The sequence below is a fragment of the Lacerta agilis genome, chromosome 4 (assembly GCF_009819535.1).
Source record: "Lacerta agilis isolate rLacAgi1 chromosome 4, rLacAgi1.pri, whole genome shotgun sequence".
Taxonomy (NCBI): Eukaryota; Metazoa; Chordata; class Lepidosauria; order Squamata; family Lacertidae; genus Lacerta; species Lacerta agilis.
In genome coordinates, this window is record NC_046315.1 from 48,071,738 (window position 1) to 48,090,413 (window position 18,676).

General features: G+C 38.5%; 1 protein-coding gene across 3 annotated transcripts; it reads left to right on the forward strand.

Annotated features, from left to right (window-relative positions):
- Positions 1-18: 18 nt before the first annotated feature.
- On the forward strand, positions 19-18,116 carry GABPA (GA binding protein transcription factor subunit alpha). Of its 3 annotated transcripts, none has more exons than XM_033146872.1 (10): positions 19-104; positions 2,065-2,165; positions 4,115-4,259; positions 6,014-6,098; positions 7,106-7,351; positions 8,905-9,099; positions 9,738-9,794; positions 12,032-12,172; positions 12,843-13,035; positions 15,938-18,116. In XM_033146872.1, the coding sequence occupies exons 2-10, from the start codon at positions 2,089-2,091 to the stop codon at positions 16,164-16,166; spliced, it is 1,368 nt and encodes a 455-aa protein (XP_033002763.1). In that variant the 5' UTR covers positions 19-104; positions 2,065-2,088; the 3' UTR covers positions 16,167-18,116. The 3 variants fall into 3 exon arrangements, with proteins under 3 accessions (XP_033002763.1, XP_033002765.1, XP_033002764.1); XM_033146873.1 differs by lacking the exon at positions 19-104 and adding an exon at positions 706-728; XM_033146874.1 differs by lacking the exons at positions 8,905-9,099; positions 9,738-9,794.
- Positions 18,117-18,676: the final 560 nt, after the last annotated feature.

Here is an 18,676-nt window from a genome sequence, read left to right on the forward strand (position 1 = left end):
GGGAGGGGAAGCGGCGGACGCTGCTCCGCTTGCTTTGGCGGGTTAGCGGGGTTTTGCGTTTTGTTTTGTTTTTGTGACGGAGGCTGAGGTGGCGGCGGCGGCTGGTAAGTCCTGAGGCGCGAGACTTCGGGGCGCGCGGCTGGAAAGGGAGGGGGGGAGGAAGGGAAGCGCCTCGCGCTGTATCCGGGGGGGAAGGGGGGGTCTCGTGGCTTCCTCGCTTCTTGTGTTTTGTTTCCGTTTTCTACCCCGCGCGGCGCGAGCCTCATTTCCGTTCCGAGTTCAAACAACAAGGAGGCGCCGCCGTGGGCGGAAGGGAGAGGAAGGCCTGGGCTGAGGCGGGATGGAGCCCTGCGCGCCTCAAGGGCCTCCTCGGCGCCATCGCCACCGCGGCGGCGCTCTTTCCTCTCCTCCTCCTCCTCTCAAACGGCGGGGCGGGAAAGAGAGACACCCCCGTCCCCGCTCGCCCTGCTCGTCACCCGCCATGGAAGAGGCCGCCGGAGTCCAAGACCGCCTTCGCCTCCCCTGGGAAAGAGACGGGCCCTGCGGCGGCGGCGGGAGGATCCGGCGGACATTTCTGGACCCTTCCCGCCGCCTCGCTCAGTCCGTGTAACCTGGCGGGGTCATCTCAGTCGTTGTTCGGCCTCCTGTCAAACGTCGGAGGGGTTATTTCAAAGCGAAGGAACATCACAACAACTCCATCCATCTCTCTCTCTCCATGTGTATCTGAAGTGTGTACATGCGACGGCGAGGGTTATTCTGTGCGTGCCTTAATATGCAAATAAATGGTACCATAGATTAGATCAGGAGATCATGTAGCTCGGTTGGAGCATGATAATGTACGGGACAACTACATATTCCTGCATTGCAGGGGGATGAACTAGATGATCCTTAGGCTCCCTTCCAACTCCACGTTTCTAGGATTAGGTCTCTTCATAGATGTTTTGTTACATTAAGTGAAGCAGGCAGTATTGGTACCTGCTGAGATGCAATATTTTTATTTTTGGAACGAATGAAAATATATTGATCAGTGGCTAATATACTACTATGAAGTATACAACATCCCGTTTGCCCTGGTGCAGTTCTGTATGCACTAGTGTATACACACTTCGAAAAGTGTTCCACAATTAAAACAGGAACTTACTTCCCTGTTGGTGTTTTTTAACATTGGGATGTTTTTACTTTCTTTAAAGCAATACCTTAGTTTGACATCATTATGTTTACTTTGGAACCATGATTATGTGACTACAGGAAGAGATTGTCCAAATAATCATAGTGTTTTGTTTTTGTTTTCAAGTGACAGTTACAGCAGTGTGCATAACTAGAAACAAATTGCTTACTTTATTAAGAATATCTGTGTTCTTGCCCTGAAGTGTGAAGGTTTTTACCACTTTAGCTATATTTCAATCATATTGTGATCATTTCCCCAAATCTGGCAGCAATTTATATTAAATGAAATAACATCTTGAAAGTCCTCAGCTTCTTGAAAGTTATATTTTCCAGTTCTCTTTGGAGAAACATCCAGCTGTGGCAAAGTTAATAATATAAAGTTGAATGATAAATAGTGCATTGCTTCAGTGTTTCAGACAGAAACTGCTTCAAGCTGACTTCTAGACATTACTCATAATTCATAAGTTGCATGTCCTGCCTCTGAATTCAGCAGAGGAATGGAAATATGAAAGGAAACAAATGATTAGCCAGCATTTGAGATTTACAGCAAGTTGAAAAAGCAATATTTTAAAAACGACATCTGTTTTATACTGTATAAGCCATTATTTTTTAAAAAAGGATATGAATCCACACGCTACCAAACATCAGAATAATTTTAATGACAATGTTATTTTGATATATTAGTGGTCTTAACCATTAGCTCAGCACCCAGTTGAAATCTTGCTCTATATTTAGGCTTTGGATTGTGCCCTAAACCACCTATGCAGAAACCCCACTAGACCAATAGATTGTATTTTCAAGTGAAAAGTAAATGAATGAATAAAGTGTACTTATTTTGAACCTGTTATTTCTATTTGTATGTAATGTGTAAAAACAAACAGACGCTTTATTTTGCAGGTTGCCTCTTGAAACATTTCAGCCATGACTAAAAGAGAAGCAGAAGAACTGATAGAAATAGAAATTGATGGAACAGAGAAACAAGAGTGCACTGAAGAAAGGTATATAGGTTGAATCCACAGAATGCACACATGTATTGCTGTTGTTGTTGCTGTTTTGGAGCTGCATTTCAAATTCAGGAAAGAGAGCTGAGTGTTTACTGTAAATCCAGTTTAGAGCGTTGCAGTAGAACAGGGGACAGCATACTTTTTCAGCGTGGGCCAATCCACTGTCCCTCAGACCTTGTGGGGGGCCAGACTATATTTTGAAGGGGGAAAAATGAACGAATCCCTATGCCCCACAAATAACCCAGAGATGCATTTTAAATAAAAGCACACATTCTACTCATGTAAAAAAAACGCTGATTCCCGGACCGTCCGTGGGCTGGATTTAGAAGGCGATTGGGCCACATCCGGCCCCCGGGCCTTAGTTTGCCTACCCATGCAGTAGAACAGCAGTGGCTAATCTGCTGTTTGTGGGGGCCTGATGTATCCACCCAAGCAAATTTTTCTGCCCAAACCCACTGAATTTGGTATCAAAAGTTAATACAGACATTTCTGGGAAGGCAAATATTTAAATCCAGCACCCTGATATTGATGCACATCACCTCTCCCCAGTCATCAGATGTTCATTAATGAGCAGGGAGGAGCAGTAATACCCATCTTGAGCTGTTGGGGGGGGGCGTTTGTGCATGCTTGTATGTTCATGTGAGAGTGTTGGGTGGCCACCTTCATCACTGGCATGTGGCCCATGGAAGGTTGGCAAAGGGTGAATGCAGCCCTTGGGCTCAATCAGATTAGCCCCCCTGGCATAGAATGTTGCAATAAAGAGGCCACAGAAAGTATCTAGCTGTTTTTTAGTAACCCAAATCTTTTTTCTTACGTTGGGTTCTATACGTTAAAATTCACCCACTGTGGAAAAATTCAAGTATGTTGAAGATCAGATAACAAGTTGCTGTTTGCTTTTTCTCCATTTTCTACTTCCTTTATTTCTGATAGAAACTTTTTCTTCTTTCACCAAAAGAAGCCAAACGAGGAATTTTCATTTGAAAACTCCTGCTCATTTAACATACTCCATATGAGATTAAGTCTCAATACTTACTCCACTGAGCTAATTTCTCCACTTGACCAAGGGCCAAAAAAAATTAACTTCTGGAAGTCTCTGAGCATAAATAATCACAACTTTAAAAGCATTTTCTGTTCCTTTCTTTTTTCCAGCTGTATAGCGATTAGATGTTTTCATATAGCAGAAACCAAACTGGTTTTTTTTTAATTAAGAAAACATTTACTGCATTCATGTTTCTATAAAAACTGCAAGATATCTGTGCATAATATTTCTGTTTCACAAGCTTGTGTGCAAAGATTGGAGGGGGAAAAGATGGACAGATGCTTCTCCCTCCCTACAGTTATACTGCCTATATTTTTCTTAATGGGTATACTTCTTTACCTTAAAATACAATTAATTGTAAGTCAGGTTTAGGGGCTTTACCCTGCTTAATCGCTGCCATTAGTTTTTGGTCCTTGGCCTGTTTCCTTATAACCTGTGGAATCTTTGTGATATATGTCTTGCAGTTCCCTTGATATCTTTCCATTTGTGTATCTTTGTTACATAGCTATTATCTTGATCCCAGTTGTACTCTGCTAAAAAATAAGCAGATTCCTAGGATTTTTTCATTAATTGCATGATTAGTCAGGTAGTATTCAGATATGACAATGACCTAGATGTCATTGCAACTTTGCATCAACAGTAAGATTCTTCCCACTCCCCATTAAAATCATGGTTTCTATGTCCCAATGCATTTTTAGTTCAGTGCAAGTTCAGATTACTACAGAAAAACACACAGAGCAGTTAAGGGAGTTCAAATCCAGCTTCAGATATGTACTCAAAAGTTGTTCCATTTTAAAACTTTCCAAATGAGGTTTAGGTCTCTTACTGGAATGTTTAGCACTAGCACATTGTAACAGTAGTTTTTGTTCAAATACAAGACCCCTTTTAAACTCTTTTGTTTCAGCATTGTTGAGCAAACTTACACCACTGCAGAATTTGTGAGTCAGGCTATTGATATCAATGAACCGGTTGGAAATCTTAAGAAACTACTGGAACCAAGACTTCAGTGTTCTTTGGAAGCACATGAAATCTGCCTACAGGATATACAGGTATAGCAAAACCATTACAATTAAAAGTTTTAATAGAAAGGATGGCCTATACTGAGTAGGACTCGTTTGATCTTCTGTGTACATTTTCTATTAGGTTTTATTCTTACATATATTTATCAATCTTGATTGGAACACATTGCATAGAATATACCGTATTTTTTGCTCCATAAGATGCACTTTTTCCCTCCTAAAAAGTAAGGGGAAATGTCTGTGTGTCGTATGGAGCAAATGCATGGTCCCTGGAGCCAATTGCCTAGGGGCCAAAATTAGATCCTGCTTTTGAAGGGGGTATTGAAAGGAAGTCGCTGAACAGCTGTTCAGCAAGTAATAGGGGAGAGAGATAAGGCTCTCTTTCCAGCCCCGCCCCTTGCCCAGGCCTCCATTGTTGAATGCAGAGGAAGGCTGTTTGTTTCCCCAGCGACTTGTGACTGGCTGATTAGATTATCTGTCTGGAAACTAGAAATGGCTGTAGGACTAGAAGCTGCAGAACTGTGAGTTGGACCCCATAAAAACGGGGCTTTTCCTCTTTGCAAAAAAAAGCTGCACCACTTTCAGCTGATCTTCAAAAAAGCAGGGCTTTCCCCTTTGCAATAAAAGCTGCACCACTTTCAGCTGATCCTCAAAAAAGCAGGGCTTTTCCCTTTGCAAAAAAAGCTGCACCACTTTCAGCTGATCCTCAAAAAGCAGGGCTTTCCCCTTTGCAATAAAAGCTGTACCACTTTCAGCTGATCCTCAAAAAAAACAGGGCTTTCCCCCTTTCCTCCTCTAAAAACTAGGTGCGTCTTATGTTCAGGTGCGTCTTATGGGGCGAAAAATACAGTAATAATCTCTACCAGGGGATGCACATCAGTCAAGAGTTAAATGGACATAGATACGTGGCCACCTTTTCATTTAACTCAACAAAACTTTTCCTCTGTATCATATCTAGCATATTTTTTAACAACTGAGACTTTTGTTTAGAATGATCAAAGTTTCTGAGTAAGTTCGTTCTAACCAGATAAACATATTCAAGCTACAATTTGCTCAGGAAAACAAAATAGATTCAGGTTTATAAGCAAATATGGGAATGCTCAATTACCTGTATAACAAGTAAGCTGGCCTGCCTTTTAGGTGATACATGCTAGAGGGCAGGGTAGAGCTGCAAAGAGACTGGTTTATCCTAAATAACTGTTTTGAAAGGCGAGTCCTGTCTTTGCTTTGAAAACACATAGTCTCTCAGGAGACAAAATTAGCCACTGCCTGTAAAATAAAACATTGCAATTTCCCCCATATAATTTTATATGGATAATTGATATATAATGTTAAATAATATGTGTGTGTTTGAGGAGCAGGAAAGAAATGGCTAACTGGAAACACACAGGCCATATCCTCAGACATATTAATTGAGCAGTCTAGAACTAAGCATGGTCAAAGATATTGCAGAGCATACCTCCAGTTGTGTTCAATAGGCCTCCCAAAACAAGGCTATTGTAGTCTGGAGATCGTATCTTTGATGCATGTTCAACACTAGTTTCAAAAGTGCTGTATGTTAAGGGCATGTGATATATCTACATACCATTAAGGTAACCTATCAGATGTGTGGGAAGGATTCCAGGAGAGAGGAAAGCCACTGAAGACAACCTTGGAGACTTATCCACCTGGAAAATCCCTCCCGAGGGTGTTCTCCCATCAACTGTCCTGTCCTGATTGTTGTGAACAAACTCATAATATAATAATAAGTTGACTACCTTTTTTTTGAATTTCTATTTATCAAGCTGGATCCAGATCGTAGTCTTTTTGATCAAGGTGTCAAGACAGATGGAACAGTGCAGCTTAGTGTCCAAGTAATATCAAGGCAAGGTAAAAAACTAATTATGTAGATTTATGATGTTTCCTGCATCTGGTGGAAATGTATGCTAAAAACAGTACTATTTAGTGGCAGGGTTGGTATGCAGCCCTTGTTATTGACCTACAGTAATCGTTTTTTCTGTTCAAATACCTGTTCTTTTTTCTGTTCAAATATTATTTCTCAATGGTTGGATATAAATACACACATTACAGCTTAGTTATTGTGAACTTACTGCACAGGGTAAACTTTCATAGTAATACATGTCAGTGAGCAGGTAAGAATGATTAATCTGGAAAATCGGTTTCCTTTTAGTGATTTGAAGGACTTTGTAGACTTGCAAATGCTTTTGCACAGCTTATTGATTATATAGATGTTGATGCATATGATTTTTTAAATGACCTGCATATGATTTTTTAAATGACCTGCATATGATTTTTTAAATGATGAAACTATATGGTCAAAGTAGATATTGGGAGTTTGTGGGTAGAAAATGAGATACAGTAAAAGTTGGTGAGCTGGGAATTCAGAGTTTGTATTTCACAAAATATTTATGAACGGCGTTTTTTAGAATTTTAAATGTTAAAGTGATGACACAGTATTGGAATGAAGCCTTTAAAATTGAAGTTAAAATGACATTTATAAAGATTTAATTTTTAAAAGGACTCTGAAATAAAATTATTTACTCTCTGGTTAACATATGATTGCTGTTGTTTATTAATTGCCTTCTACATATGTTCCAAGGCAATGTGCAAAATATAATAAAAACAGATAAAAAGTTATAAAACAGCACCATGACTAAGGAAGGAAACTGTATCTTATAATTGTGGAAGATAAAGAGAGGCTATGACCTTTCTCAGGACAGTATAGTTAACTTTTTATCAGAACAGTATGAAGCAAATTTTAAAAAAATATATTGTTCCTTACATTGTATTGAATTAGAACACAATTAATCTGTTCTGTTCTACTTTGTGTAGATTACATTTTGCATGTGTCTTCTCAATTATTTTTCTCTGTACAGGAATAGAACCAAAGTTAAACATCCTTGAAATTATAAAGCCAGTAGAAACTGTTGAGGTCGTGATTGACCCAGATGCCCACCATACGGAAACTGAGGCACACCTTGTTGAAGAAGCTCAAGTGATAACACTGGATGGAACGAAACATATTACCACCATCTCTGATGAAACATCTGAACAAGTAACTCGTTGGGCTGCAGCATTAGAAGGCTACCGAAAAGAGCAGGAACGTCTAGGAATACCCTATGGTAATAAATTATATACAATGGCACATGTATATCTTTGTGGTTCTTTTCTCTATCTCCCCCTCCATTTGCAGATAGCTCTGCTTAGATGTCTGATTTGTAATAATGACAAAGTGATGTTGAATAAATATGGTGCACATTTCAGTTTCTACTGTGAACGTTTCATGTTGTCAGTTCAGCATCATTGCCAAGGGAATGCCATATAAGCAGGGGGAATTCATAACCTCTTGTGCTGAGGTTTAGGTTTGCATTTTCTCTGGTGTATGCAGTAGTTCAGGGAGGGGGAACAAGCTATGAAAATGTAATTATTTTCTAATTGTCAAACTGTAGTAGCTAAACATTTGAGAGATTGGTTTGGACCCTGCGATCATCATCTGAGGCCCTTCTTTGTGTGCCTCCTCCACGAGAGGTCTGGAGGGTCAGAAAACGAGAGCGGAACTTTTCTGCCATGGCTCCTTGTTTGTGGAATGCTCTCCCTAGGGAGGCTTCTCTGGCACCTTCATTACATATCTTTAGGCACCAGGTGAAAACATTTCGTTATAACGAGATGTTTAGCTGATTAACATTCTATGGCCTTTTAAATGTTTGTGGGAGCATGGTTATTTGTTTGTTTTTGTTTGATTTGTATTTTGTGTTACCATTTTTATGTTGTGAACTGCCCTGTGATCTTCAGATGAATGGTGGTGAACAAATTTAGTAATCAATCAATCAATCAATCAATCACTGAAGCACTGGATAGTTTATGTCATTCAGAGTAGACAGCACTAGTAGAGAGCTGGATTGACTTGGCAGTCTGGTTCAGATGTAAAACTAAATCTTAGTTTACCATTTCAAGGATAAGCAAGTGTGAGACTTGGGGTTGTTTACTATCCTTTCTTCCTATATATAGAAGGGGAGGAAGTTTGAAAGATTAATGTTACTATTTAGGGTTTAACTACATCTGAATATGTGATATTGTAGTTTATTCCAGTGACACCTAGTTCAGACAAACCAGGATCAAACTGGCTTCAGATCCTGGTGTGTTGACCAACCGTGGATAGAATAAAATATATTTTCGTATATTCGGACATAAAGAGGAATGGCAATTTGTTCAAAACCTTGCCAAGAAGCTTTGCATTTTCCTCCTTTCGCATGGAAAGGGGAGACTGAAGCAGTTGGAAGCGCTTTGTTGTGACATCTGAAGTTAGCAGCTATCAGTCATCTCCATAAATTTATATGTTCAACTTAATGATGTAGTCATGGATCTTTGAAAAAAGACTACACAAGTCCATGAGTTACCACTATGTCTCTGAAAATGGTTGTCATAATAAAGCTATTTTCTGAAAACTTGATACTTAGCTAAGTATAGATCTGAAAGTAGTTGGAAAGTAAGATTTTCATAGATAATATACCAGAATTCCTTTTCTTTATTATTGCTTCAGCTGCATGAACCTGCCATCTGTTGGGCTTTTATGTTCATTTTAAGAATATTTTGTTTGAATGCATGCTGATGATGGTCTAACATAGCCTGTTGCAACATTGGGAAAAATAAGTAGAATATTTCTCTTCTTTCCTAGATCCAGTACAGTGGTCAACTGACCAGGTACTGCACTGGGTGGTATGGGTGATGAAGGAGTTCAGCATGACAGACATAGATCTCAATACTCTTAGCATTCCTGGGAGAGAGTTGTGCAGCCTCAGTCAAGAGGACTTCTTCCAGAGGGTCCCTCGGGGAGAAATCCTTTGGAGCCACCTGGAACTTCTTCGAAAATGTATGTGAGTTTTCATAACAAGTATATTGTTTGATTTTTTTTTAAATAAAAGTTTTTAAATAAAAAGTCTATATCATGGCAGTCCTAGTTATCAAGTAATGTATGCATTCAGTCACTATGACTAAAAATGCTACTGACACTTTGGGGCTCTGTACACATAGCACAATGCAAATTGTAAGGGTTCTGTATGTATCAGCTTCTAGACACGTATAATTTAAACACTATAGCAGTTTAGTTTTCTCAAGATGCAAATATTCTTAGCACCAGGAGAATAGTTACTGATAATTTAAAGTAAGATTTAAATCATTCTTCAATCTCTATTAGAATCTAAGTGCTTCTATACTTCCTATCCCTCTTTTAGTTAATATATATATATATGAGGCAACAGAAGGTGATTACTAAAAATTACCAGATATGAAAGAAATGTGAAATACAGAATTGCCTATAAATCTAATAACATTATAAATATTATAGATGTGTATTTCTTTTTTTCCTTTCCCTGCATGGCTTTAGACTTCAAGCATGTTCCTAATTCTTATATTCTTCATAAAATTAGCACTTTCCTTGGTTCTTTCCTCATTTTTTCAAGTGAAAATGTTGCCAAAGTTTAGTATTTAATATTTTTCTTGTATATCCAGATGTGCTGGCTAGCCAAGAACACTCTGGAGAAATAGCTACAGTTACTATTGATCAACGTAAGTTGTCATTCTATGATTTTGTTTTAAAGAAATAGTATTTTTAAGACAGTCATATCATAGTCTATATAAAAATGCTTGAACTTGGAAGCTGATCTTTAACCTTTTAAAGATTTGTCTCTAATGGTGCATTCGCAATGGCACTGGCATTCGAACTGGCACCTGACCAGTGAACCAGGAGATCTACTGTGAGGTGTGTTCGCATTGCTGTGGGGCTTTAAAATTGAGCAGTAGTTCAATATTAAATTATTCCTGGATTATCTAGCAGCAGCTTACTGGTGTTTCTCATGGGATACTTTAAAAAGAGAGTGCAAACAATTTGGGAGCAGAGAGTAACTAATAAGGTCTGTCCTCCTGGGCAGAGCTAGTTTGGTAAGGTTATTATTTCTATGGTGCTTTCACCCACCGTTCTTTACTTTTATTGGAAAACACTTTGGATAGTTATTTCATAGTTTGGGAGCAAATAAAGAGGAGCAACAAAAGTTTTATTGAAGTGGCACTACAAAAGGTACAGAAGCTTCAGTATCAAGCTCACCTGTTTGCTTCTCTTGGCTAGCAGAAGCAGAATACAGTCGTACCTTGGTTGTCGAACACCTTGCGACTTGAATGTTTTGGCTCCCGAACGCTGCAGACCCACAAGTGAGTGTTCCGGTTTGCAAACGTTCTTTGGAACCTGAACGTCCGACGCGGCTTCTGCAGCCAATTGGAAGCCATGCATTGGTTTTCAAAAGTTGAACGGACTTCCGGAATGGATTCCGTTCGATGACCAAGGTACGACTGTACATGCAAAATCAAAGGTATTTGCATAATTAGAGTAGTCACAAAATTTGGGGTAACATTGATGCATACTTCAGATTTGTGGTGGCAGAGTCCTCAAGCTTTTCAATAAAAATACAAAAATGATAGTATAGACTGGGGTGGGGAATAGGATTTGGCTGGCAGGCCAGATGCTATGCTCCCCCATCCTCCACTGGACACTTAGACAGGTGACTGGGGCTGCCTACTATCACATCACCTGACCATCAACATGATATCAGGTGACCCTGTTTCAAAGGAAAGAATCAGGAGCACACTCTTAAGAGTGCCTCCATGGAGGCTCAGCGGTCTGCAGAAAGAACCAGATTTTTTTAGGAATACTCTATGGCAGGCACGTCCAACTCCCAAGAGAGTGCGATCTACTCACAGTATAAAAAAACTGGCAGTGATCTACCCATTGTCATTGGAGGATGGACCAGAGTTGTTGAGCTTGCTTTTTTGGGGGAGACCAAGTTGTTGACAAGGATCGACCAGTAGATCGTGATCAAACTGTTGGACATGCCTGCTCTATGGTAATAAATTATATGCTGTGGCACATATACATATCTTTATAGTTATCTCTCTCCTCCTTCCAAATAGACTTGAACTGAAGCTGGGTTGCAGAGAACGATACTTGCTGAAAGAAGCTTGCTTATTGATACTGTCTTAACTTCATTTGGGATAAGCTGGAGTCTGCAGACTCTTGAGTAGCTTTTGTATGAGGCAGGTGGCCATGGCTTTGGGATACCAGCTTTATGAGCCCAATTACGAACCTAGGTGGGCCTACTGTAATTTGGCTCATGAGTCAAAGGTTCCCCCTCTACAGACTAGTTGACAAGCAGTCACTACTTCACAACTCAGAAATTCATTTAGTGTGTAATACAAACTCTTTAATTATACAGAGATTGGTTTCCCTAGTTATGCAGCCCAGTTGAAAGACTTGCTGTGCCAAAAATCACTGTTTCTGATGCAGCATTGTAACTAATAAAAAATGAAAATACTTTTGTGTTCCAGACATATTTCAGTAGGGAAATAACTCCATCACAAATGTTTATTTCCAAGTGCCAGGCAATGACACCATTTTTCAGATGACTTATTGATAATGCTGTTGGACGTTATCTGGTCTTTGGTTATATAATGGCTGAATAAAGCTGTTTGTATACTCTTCAGAGAAAATATTATTAAAATATCCCTTCATCTGTATAGTGCAGATTACTGGAGCTAAAGTTTAAGAAAATGATCTCATAATGTAAATTCTCCAGCATTTGTAATATTTTATTACATGTTCCTCTGTTCTTTAACTAGCTCATGATTATATTCCATGTCAATTGTCTGTAATATCTTGGGCTGTTCCTGTGTCTTGGTGTCTGACATGGGAATTTCTGCTTATGCACCTTACACCCATTTTTAATCTTATCGGTAATCACATGTTTTCTCTGTAGCTGTGCAGATTATTCCAGCATCTGTACAGCCCGCTACTCCAACCACTATTAAAGTCATCAACAGCAGTGCAAAGACAGCAAAAGTGCAGAGAGCACCAAGGATTTCTGGAGAAGATAGAAGTTCACCTGGGAACAGAACAGGTATTTTCTTTTAACTAAAACAAAAAGATTTTAAGTATCCATATAGTATGAATACTCCAGTCCGTACATAGTGCTGTAGAATTTGTTAGAAGAACATAATGTAGAATCTTAGAAGAACAAGGGTCAGTTTTATTTGAATGAGCAAAGTTCCTATTTAAATTAAAATAATTTATCTCAACCTGAAGACTCTTGGAGGGAGAACCACCAAGACAGAAAAAATAATGATTTCATAGCTGGTAGGTAAAATAATGCCCATCTTCTGCAACAGAGAGAATAGACAAAACAAAAATAGATTTTAAAATTTACATTAATGAAAAGTACAAATTCCATAAAGCTAATTTTTTAATAAGGTTGGGATATGAGGTTTTTAATACACCAGTGTATTGATTGCAGATTTGCTTCAGGTTAAGGGTAATTTTTCTACAATAGTAGGGCAATAGGACCCATTAAAATGGAACACAATGTAAGCAAGCTTTCAAGTTATTTTTTTTTAATCAGACAGGATATTTACTATATCTTGAATATATTTTATGTTTAATTTCTTACCCCAAGGAGTTTAGCTTACTGAAAAGCTTATTCACTTAAAACATTTTAGTCTATTTCACAAGTGAGGCTCATAAGAAGATGAAAAACATGGTTTTACATTTGCATTTTATTTCATTCTCAATAGGAAACAATGGCCAGATCCAACTCTGGCAATTTTTGCTTGAGCTTCTGACAGACAAAGATGCTCGAGACTGCATTTCATGGGTTGGCGATGAAGGAGAGTTCAAACTAAATCAACCAGAGCTAGTTGCACAGAAATGGGGACAACGTAAAAATAAGCCTACTATGAACTATGAGAAACTCAGCCGTGCTTTACGGTAAGTTAAGAACATAAGAACTGCTTATACTGGATTAGATCAGAGTCTGATTCTAACAGTAACCCCCAGTTGCACATGGAACTTAACAGAGCATGAAGGTGATGGCTTTCCTGTTGTTTGTCCCTGGCATGTGGTATTCTAAGGTACACTGCTTTTGAATATTCTGGTTCCATTTGCATTCCATGAATTTTCTAATTCCCTTTTAAACTTTAATGGCCATATCCACATCCTGTGGTAGCGAATTCTTTGTTAACTATGCATTATGTGAAGAAGTACTTCCTTTTGTCTGTCATAAGTCCAGTGTCAGTTTATTAAGAATAGTAAATTAGATAAATTAATTAATTAAATTGAATACTGCTCATCATACTTATTTAGACAATACAGGTGAAACTTGAAAAATTAGAATATTGTGGAAAAGTTCATTTATTTCAGTAATTCAACTTAAAAGGTGAAACTAATATATGAGATAGACTCATGACATGCAAAGCGAGATATGTCAAGCCTTTATTTGTTATAATTGTGATGATTATGGTGTACAGCTGATGAAAACCCCAAATTCACAAACTCAGAAAATTAGAATATTGTGAAAAGGTGCAGTACTCAATCCATAACATCTGCAAAGGGTTCCTGAGCCTTTAAATGGTCTCTCAGTCTGGTTCAGTAGGAATCACAATCATGGGAAAGGCTGCTGACCCGACAGTTGTGCAGAAAACCATCATTGAGATCCTCCATAAGGAGGGAAAGCCTCAAAAGGTAATTGCAGAAGAAGATGGATGTTCCCAAAGTGCTGTATCAAAGCACATTAATGGAAAGTTATGCGGAAGGGGAAAGTGTGGAAGAAAAAGGTGCACAAGCAGCAGGGATGACTGGAGAGGATTGTCAGGAAAGGACCATTCAAACGTGTTGGGGACTTTCACAAGGAGTGGACTGAGGCTGGTGTTAGTGCATCAAGAGCCACCACACAGACGAATCCTGGAGATGGGCTTCAAATGTCGTATTCCTCTTGTCAAGCCACTCCTGAACAAGAAACGACACCAGAAGCGTACCTGGGCTAAAGAAGAAGAAAAGAAGAACGGGTCTGTTTCTCAGTGGTCCCAAGTCCTCTTTTCTGATGAGAGCAACTTTTGCATCTCATTTGGAAACCAAGGACCCAGAGTCAGGAGGAAGAATGGGTAGGCACACAATGCCAGATGCTTGAATTCCAGTGTGAAGTTTCCACAGTCTATGTTGATTTGGGGAGCCGTGCTGGTGTTGGTCCACTGTGCTTCATTAAGTCCAGTCAATGCAGCTGTCTACCAGGAGATTCTGGAGCACTTCATGCATCCTTCCTCAGATGAGCTTTATGGGGATGCTGACTTCATTTTCCAGCAGGACTTGGCACATACCCATACTGCCAAAACTACCAAAACCTAGTTCAATGCCCATGGGATTACTGTGCTTGATTGGCCCACAAACTCGCCTGACCTGAACCCCATAGAGAATCTATGGGGCATTGCCAAGAGAAAGATGAGAGACATGAGACCGAGCAATGCAGAAGAGCTGAAGGCTGCTATTGAAGCATCCTGGTCTTCCATAACACCTCAGCAGTGCCACAAGCTGATAGCATCCATGCCACACCGCGCTGAGGCAGTAATTGATGCAAAAGGGGCCCAAACCAAGTACAGTGGTACCTTGGGTTAAGTACTTAATTCGTTCCAGAGGTCCATTCTTAACCTGAAGCGTACTTAACCTGAAGCACCACTTTAGCTAATGGGACCTCCTGCTGCCGCTGTGCCGCCAGAGCACGATTTCTGTTCTTAAGCGGAGTTCTTAACCTGAAGCATACTTAACCCGAGGTACCACTGTACTGAATACATATGCATGCTTCTCCTTTTCAGAGGTCCAATATTGTTCTATCTGCAATCCTTGTTTTGTTGATTTCATTTAATATTCTAATTTTCTGAGATCGTGTATTTGGGGTTTTCATCAGCTGTACACCATGATCATCACAATTATAATGAATAAAGGCTTGACATATCTCGCTTTGCATGTCATGAGTCTATCTCATCTATTAGTTTCACATTTTAAGTTGAATTACTGAAATAAATGAACTTTTCCATGATATTCTAATTTTTCATGTTTCACCTGTACCTTAAAGTGGCTTCGCCTTCTGAATGTGTGGACTTCAGTGAACTATTAACTTTAATTAACTGCATGCTGTCACATATATTAACTGTGCTTTATAGCCAGCTAAATACTCTAGGAAAGTCAGCTGAAGGCAAAATTTAACTATTGGTTGCTACTCAATATAATAAGGCTATATGTCTAGCTGTTGAAAGTTTGAAACAAACCCATAATCCCTCAGCTTCCAATGGTGAATACACATTATTATTTTCCACAAAACTATAATGACAATGTACATGCAGCCCATCTCCTGAATGTATATCCATGTTGTCCTATCACAAGCATGGTGATTCTGTTTTGCATTCAGTGGTGTTGAACTCCACACGATCCAGTTTCATGCATAAAGCGACAGCAAAGTAGATTATTTCTGCTGCATAGGTTAAATTGAACAAACAAGTATGCAAGGCTGCATGTATCAGAAGACTCATTTGCACTGACTCGCTTTCTCTAAGTGATAAAAAGTAGGCTCATGTGTCCATCTGAAACCTCCATGCAGATAGACATTCTCAAACAGTTGAAGTTGCACTGTAATTCAGGGCCTACAAAAGGAAAATAAGTTTGTGCTGGTCTCCAAAGTCATCCTTATATTTTGCCACCTTGGAAATCTTGTTAGATGTGAGGCAAGGGGCATGCTTTAAGTTAGAAAGGCAGCTTTTATCAAATATTATAGTTATCATCCGTGTTAGTTATCATCAGTTACTTTTTCAAGGACTTTTTGTTCCCTTTTTTCTAAATGAAGGTATTACTATGATGGAGACATGATCTGCAAAGTGCAAGGCAAGAGATTTGTATACAAATTTGTCTGTGACTTGAAGACTCTCATTGGGTACAGTGCAGCAGAGTTGAACCGGTTGGTCACAGAGTGTGAACAAAAGAAACTGGCAAAGATGCAACTCCATGGTATTGCACAACCCGTCACAGCAGTTGCACTGGCTACGGCATCTCTGCAAACAGAAAAAGATAACTAAGTACCAGGACCTAAAAGCTTGGGAGCATGAGGCCTTTCTTGTATATTGAGCAGTTTCTGGTCCTAAAATGGGAGCTACTTCATTCCTTGGCAGTTCAATATGATGCATGGTTTTTCTACGGAGAACTGAGACTCCCATAAATTTGGATTTTTTTCACGTAAAGGTATATATTTCATGTATGTGAAAGGCACTCCAGATTCTTCAGCATGAAGACAGACATGATGTGACAAGTTGCTGGATCAGTAAGAGAGCTCAAAATTGGTTGGTGCCATGTTATGCCATACTCACAATTTGTCCAGCGTTTCGAGAAATTGAAGTATATTTACACAATGTAAACCTGTCAATATTTTGAATTTAGTTCGCTGCACTTCTGTTTCTAAGCTACCAAATTGAAAGTAATGTATTTCCAGAGGTAAGGCAGCTTCTCTTAACCATGCTCATTATCTAAGCATGTCAGGCTGTAAAAAACACACTGAAAAGTACCATGCTCCTAAGATGATTTCTCATCACAAAAGAAGTGTACTATAGGCAGAATTGGGAGGTCACTGCTGAAGAGAAATCCAAATTTAAGTCTAGCAAGGTCAAAAACCAATTATGAGTATTTTGATAAAATATGTAGATAACGTGTATTTGAGGGAAAGTGCTTAACTATTTTGAGAGACATTGCTAAGCTTAATGTCTGGCACCAAAAGGTTTTCCACATTTTTCCTATTACGAGATTAAAAACTTGAAATGCTGTCTCTCATCCAAAGAATAGGTTTTGCTTTGTTTTAATCTACACTGCAGAGTATTATAGCTGATTCTGCTTATACTTGCAGTGTAGCTGACTTTGAACTGAAGACTTAAGTTAATCACAGAGAGAAGCCCCTTCCTGTTGAGAAATAAAATGTAATCTGCAGGTAAATTGATAAGAAAAGGAGTTTGACTTCCCAATGTTATATAGACCTCTGTATTAAGATACAGAAAAATAGTTTTCTTTAAATTACTTAAATTTCCAAGCTGTTGTTATGATGCTTTGGAAAGAAAAGGGTGTGTATCACTCATAGTTAATTAATTTGATAACATTTTTAAAAAGATAACCAAATTAAATCTAGATAAGCTTATGCTGTTTTTCTTTCCTTTGGTATAAATATCCCTTTGTTCTTAATGTAGGCTTTTTGTTGAATCATCACAATTAAAAGAACAAACTTGTTTGAAGTTGTGGTTTCACTTAACAATCAGTGAAAGTGCAGATGTTAAACAGAGGGCCTTCATCTGTAAGAGCAAATCACTCAGAGTTGAAAAACAGGCTTACAGTAAAAAGCACTGAACATAAAATGTAGCTTAGTCCTGGGGATGCAAGATTGTAGCTGTAGTTACAGCTCAACTCATTTGCTTATTTTCAGACTGCTTAGAAACATAGAAGATATTCTGGTATTTAAACATCATTAGGCAAAGAAAGTGTTTAAACCTTTGGGTGACATTTAATGTTTCTGATGGTCAGCTGATTAAGTCCATTGACTCCTGTGGGACTTTTATTTAACATTACAGGATTGCAGTTTAAGTTACACTAATATTTTATGCTGTTAGTCAAGCTGGTTAAGAATATGTTTTCTCTCAAAGTCTGAATGATAATGATGGTAAGAGGAAAACCCCACTTTAATTATATATCAAGACTTTGAACTCTCCTATGCATCGCTGGAGCCATTAGTCCATAGCTGCGGTGGGAGGAGAAGGGGAGATAAGCTGCATTCCTAAAAATATGGGTTTGGACATTTTATGTAGTGCTAAGGAAGACAAGCAACATAACTTACATTACTAGTTCATATGCATCTCTTTAAGATGTGTTTGAAGTGTACAGGAATCTAATTTTTCCCTGTAAAAGAAGGCAGCCTGTAAACCTTGGGGTAGACAAGGGTGACCACAAATTACATATATTAATGCTGTCATAAATGTACTCTCAGCTATGCACATAATTGCACATAACAGAATAAGCCATATTAGTAAACATGGCACATGGCCTTTTATTATATATACATTCGATTTGTTTTCTGAATTTTAAAATTTCATTATACTTCCTTTGTAAGTTTGCTGCACTTCTTGTAATATTTTCCCCATGTATAGTGTACTGATGTGTTTTAAAAACAGTACATACTTGTCAGATTTATTGTGGGGACAATCTAATTGAGGTCTTCAGTAAGGTATGGATTATTGTATGTCAAATAGCATTGTGTGGCTGTCAGAAGAAAAATATAGAAGGTATATTCCCAATTTTTTGTAAAATGGAGGGGTTTTGCATACATTTTTACTCTTTAAGGACACATATTCTGCTAATTATGTATTTCTTTTGTGTTGAATTTTACATAAAACAATTATTTTCTATTTTTACTCTAAAATATTTGTGCATAAAATTGTCAATATAGTAAAGTAAGAAAATAAAATTTTACACAACAAAACGTTTTGTCTTCTGTACATTCACAAAGTGTATATAACTTTTTGCAGTGTTTTCTTAGTAAATTTAGTAGATGTGA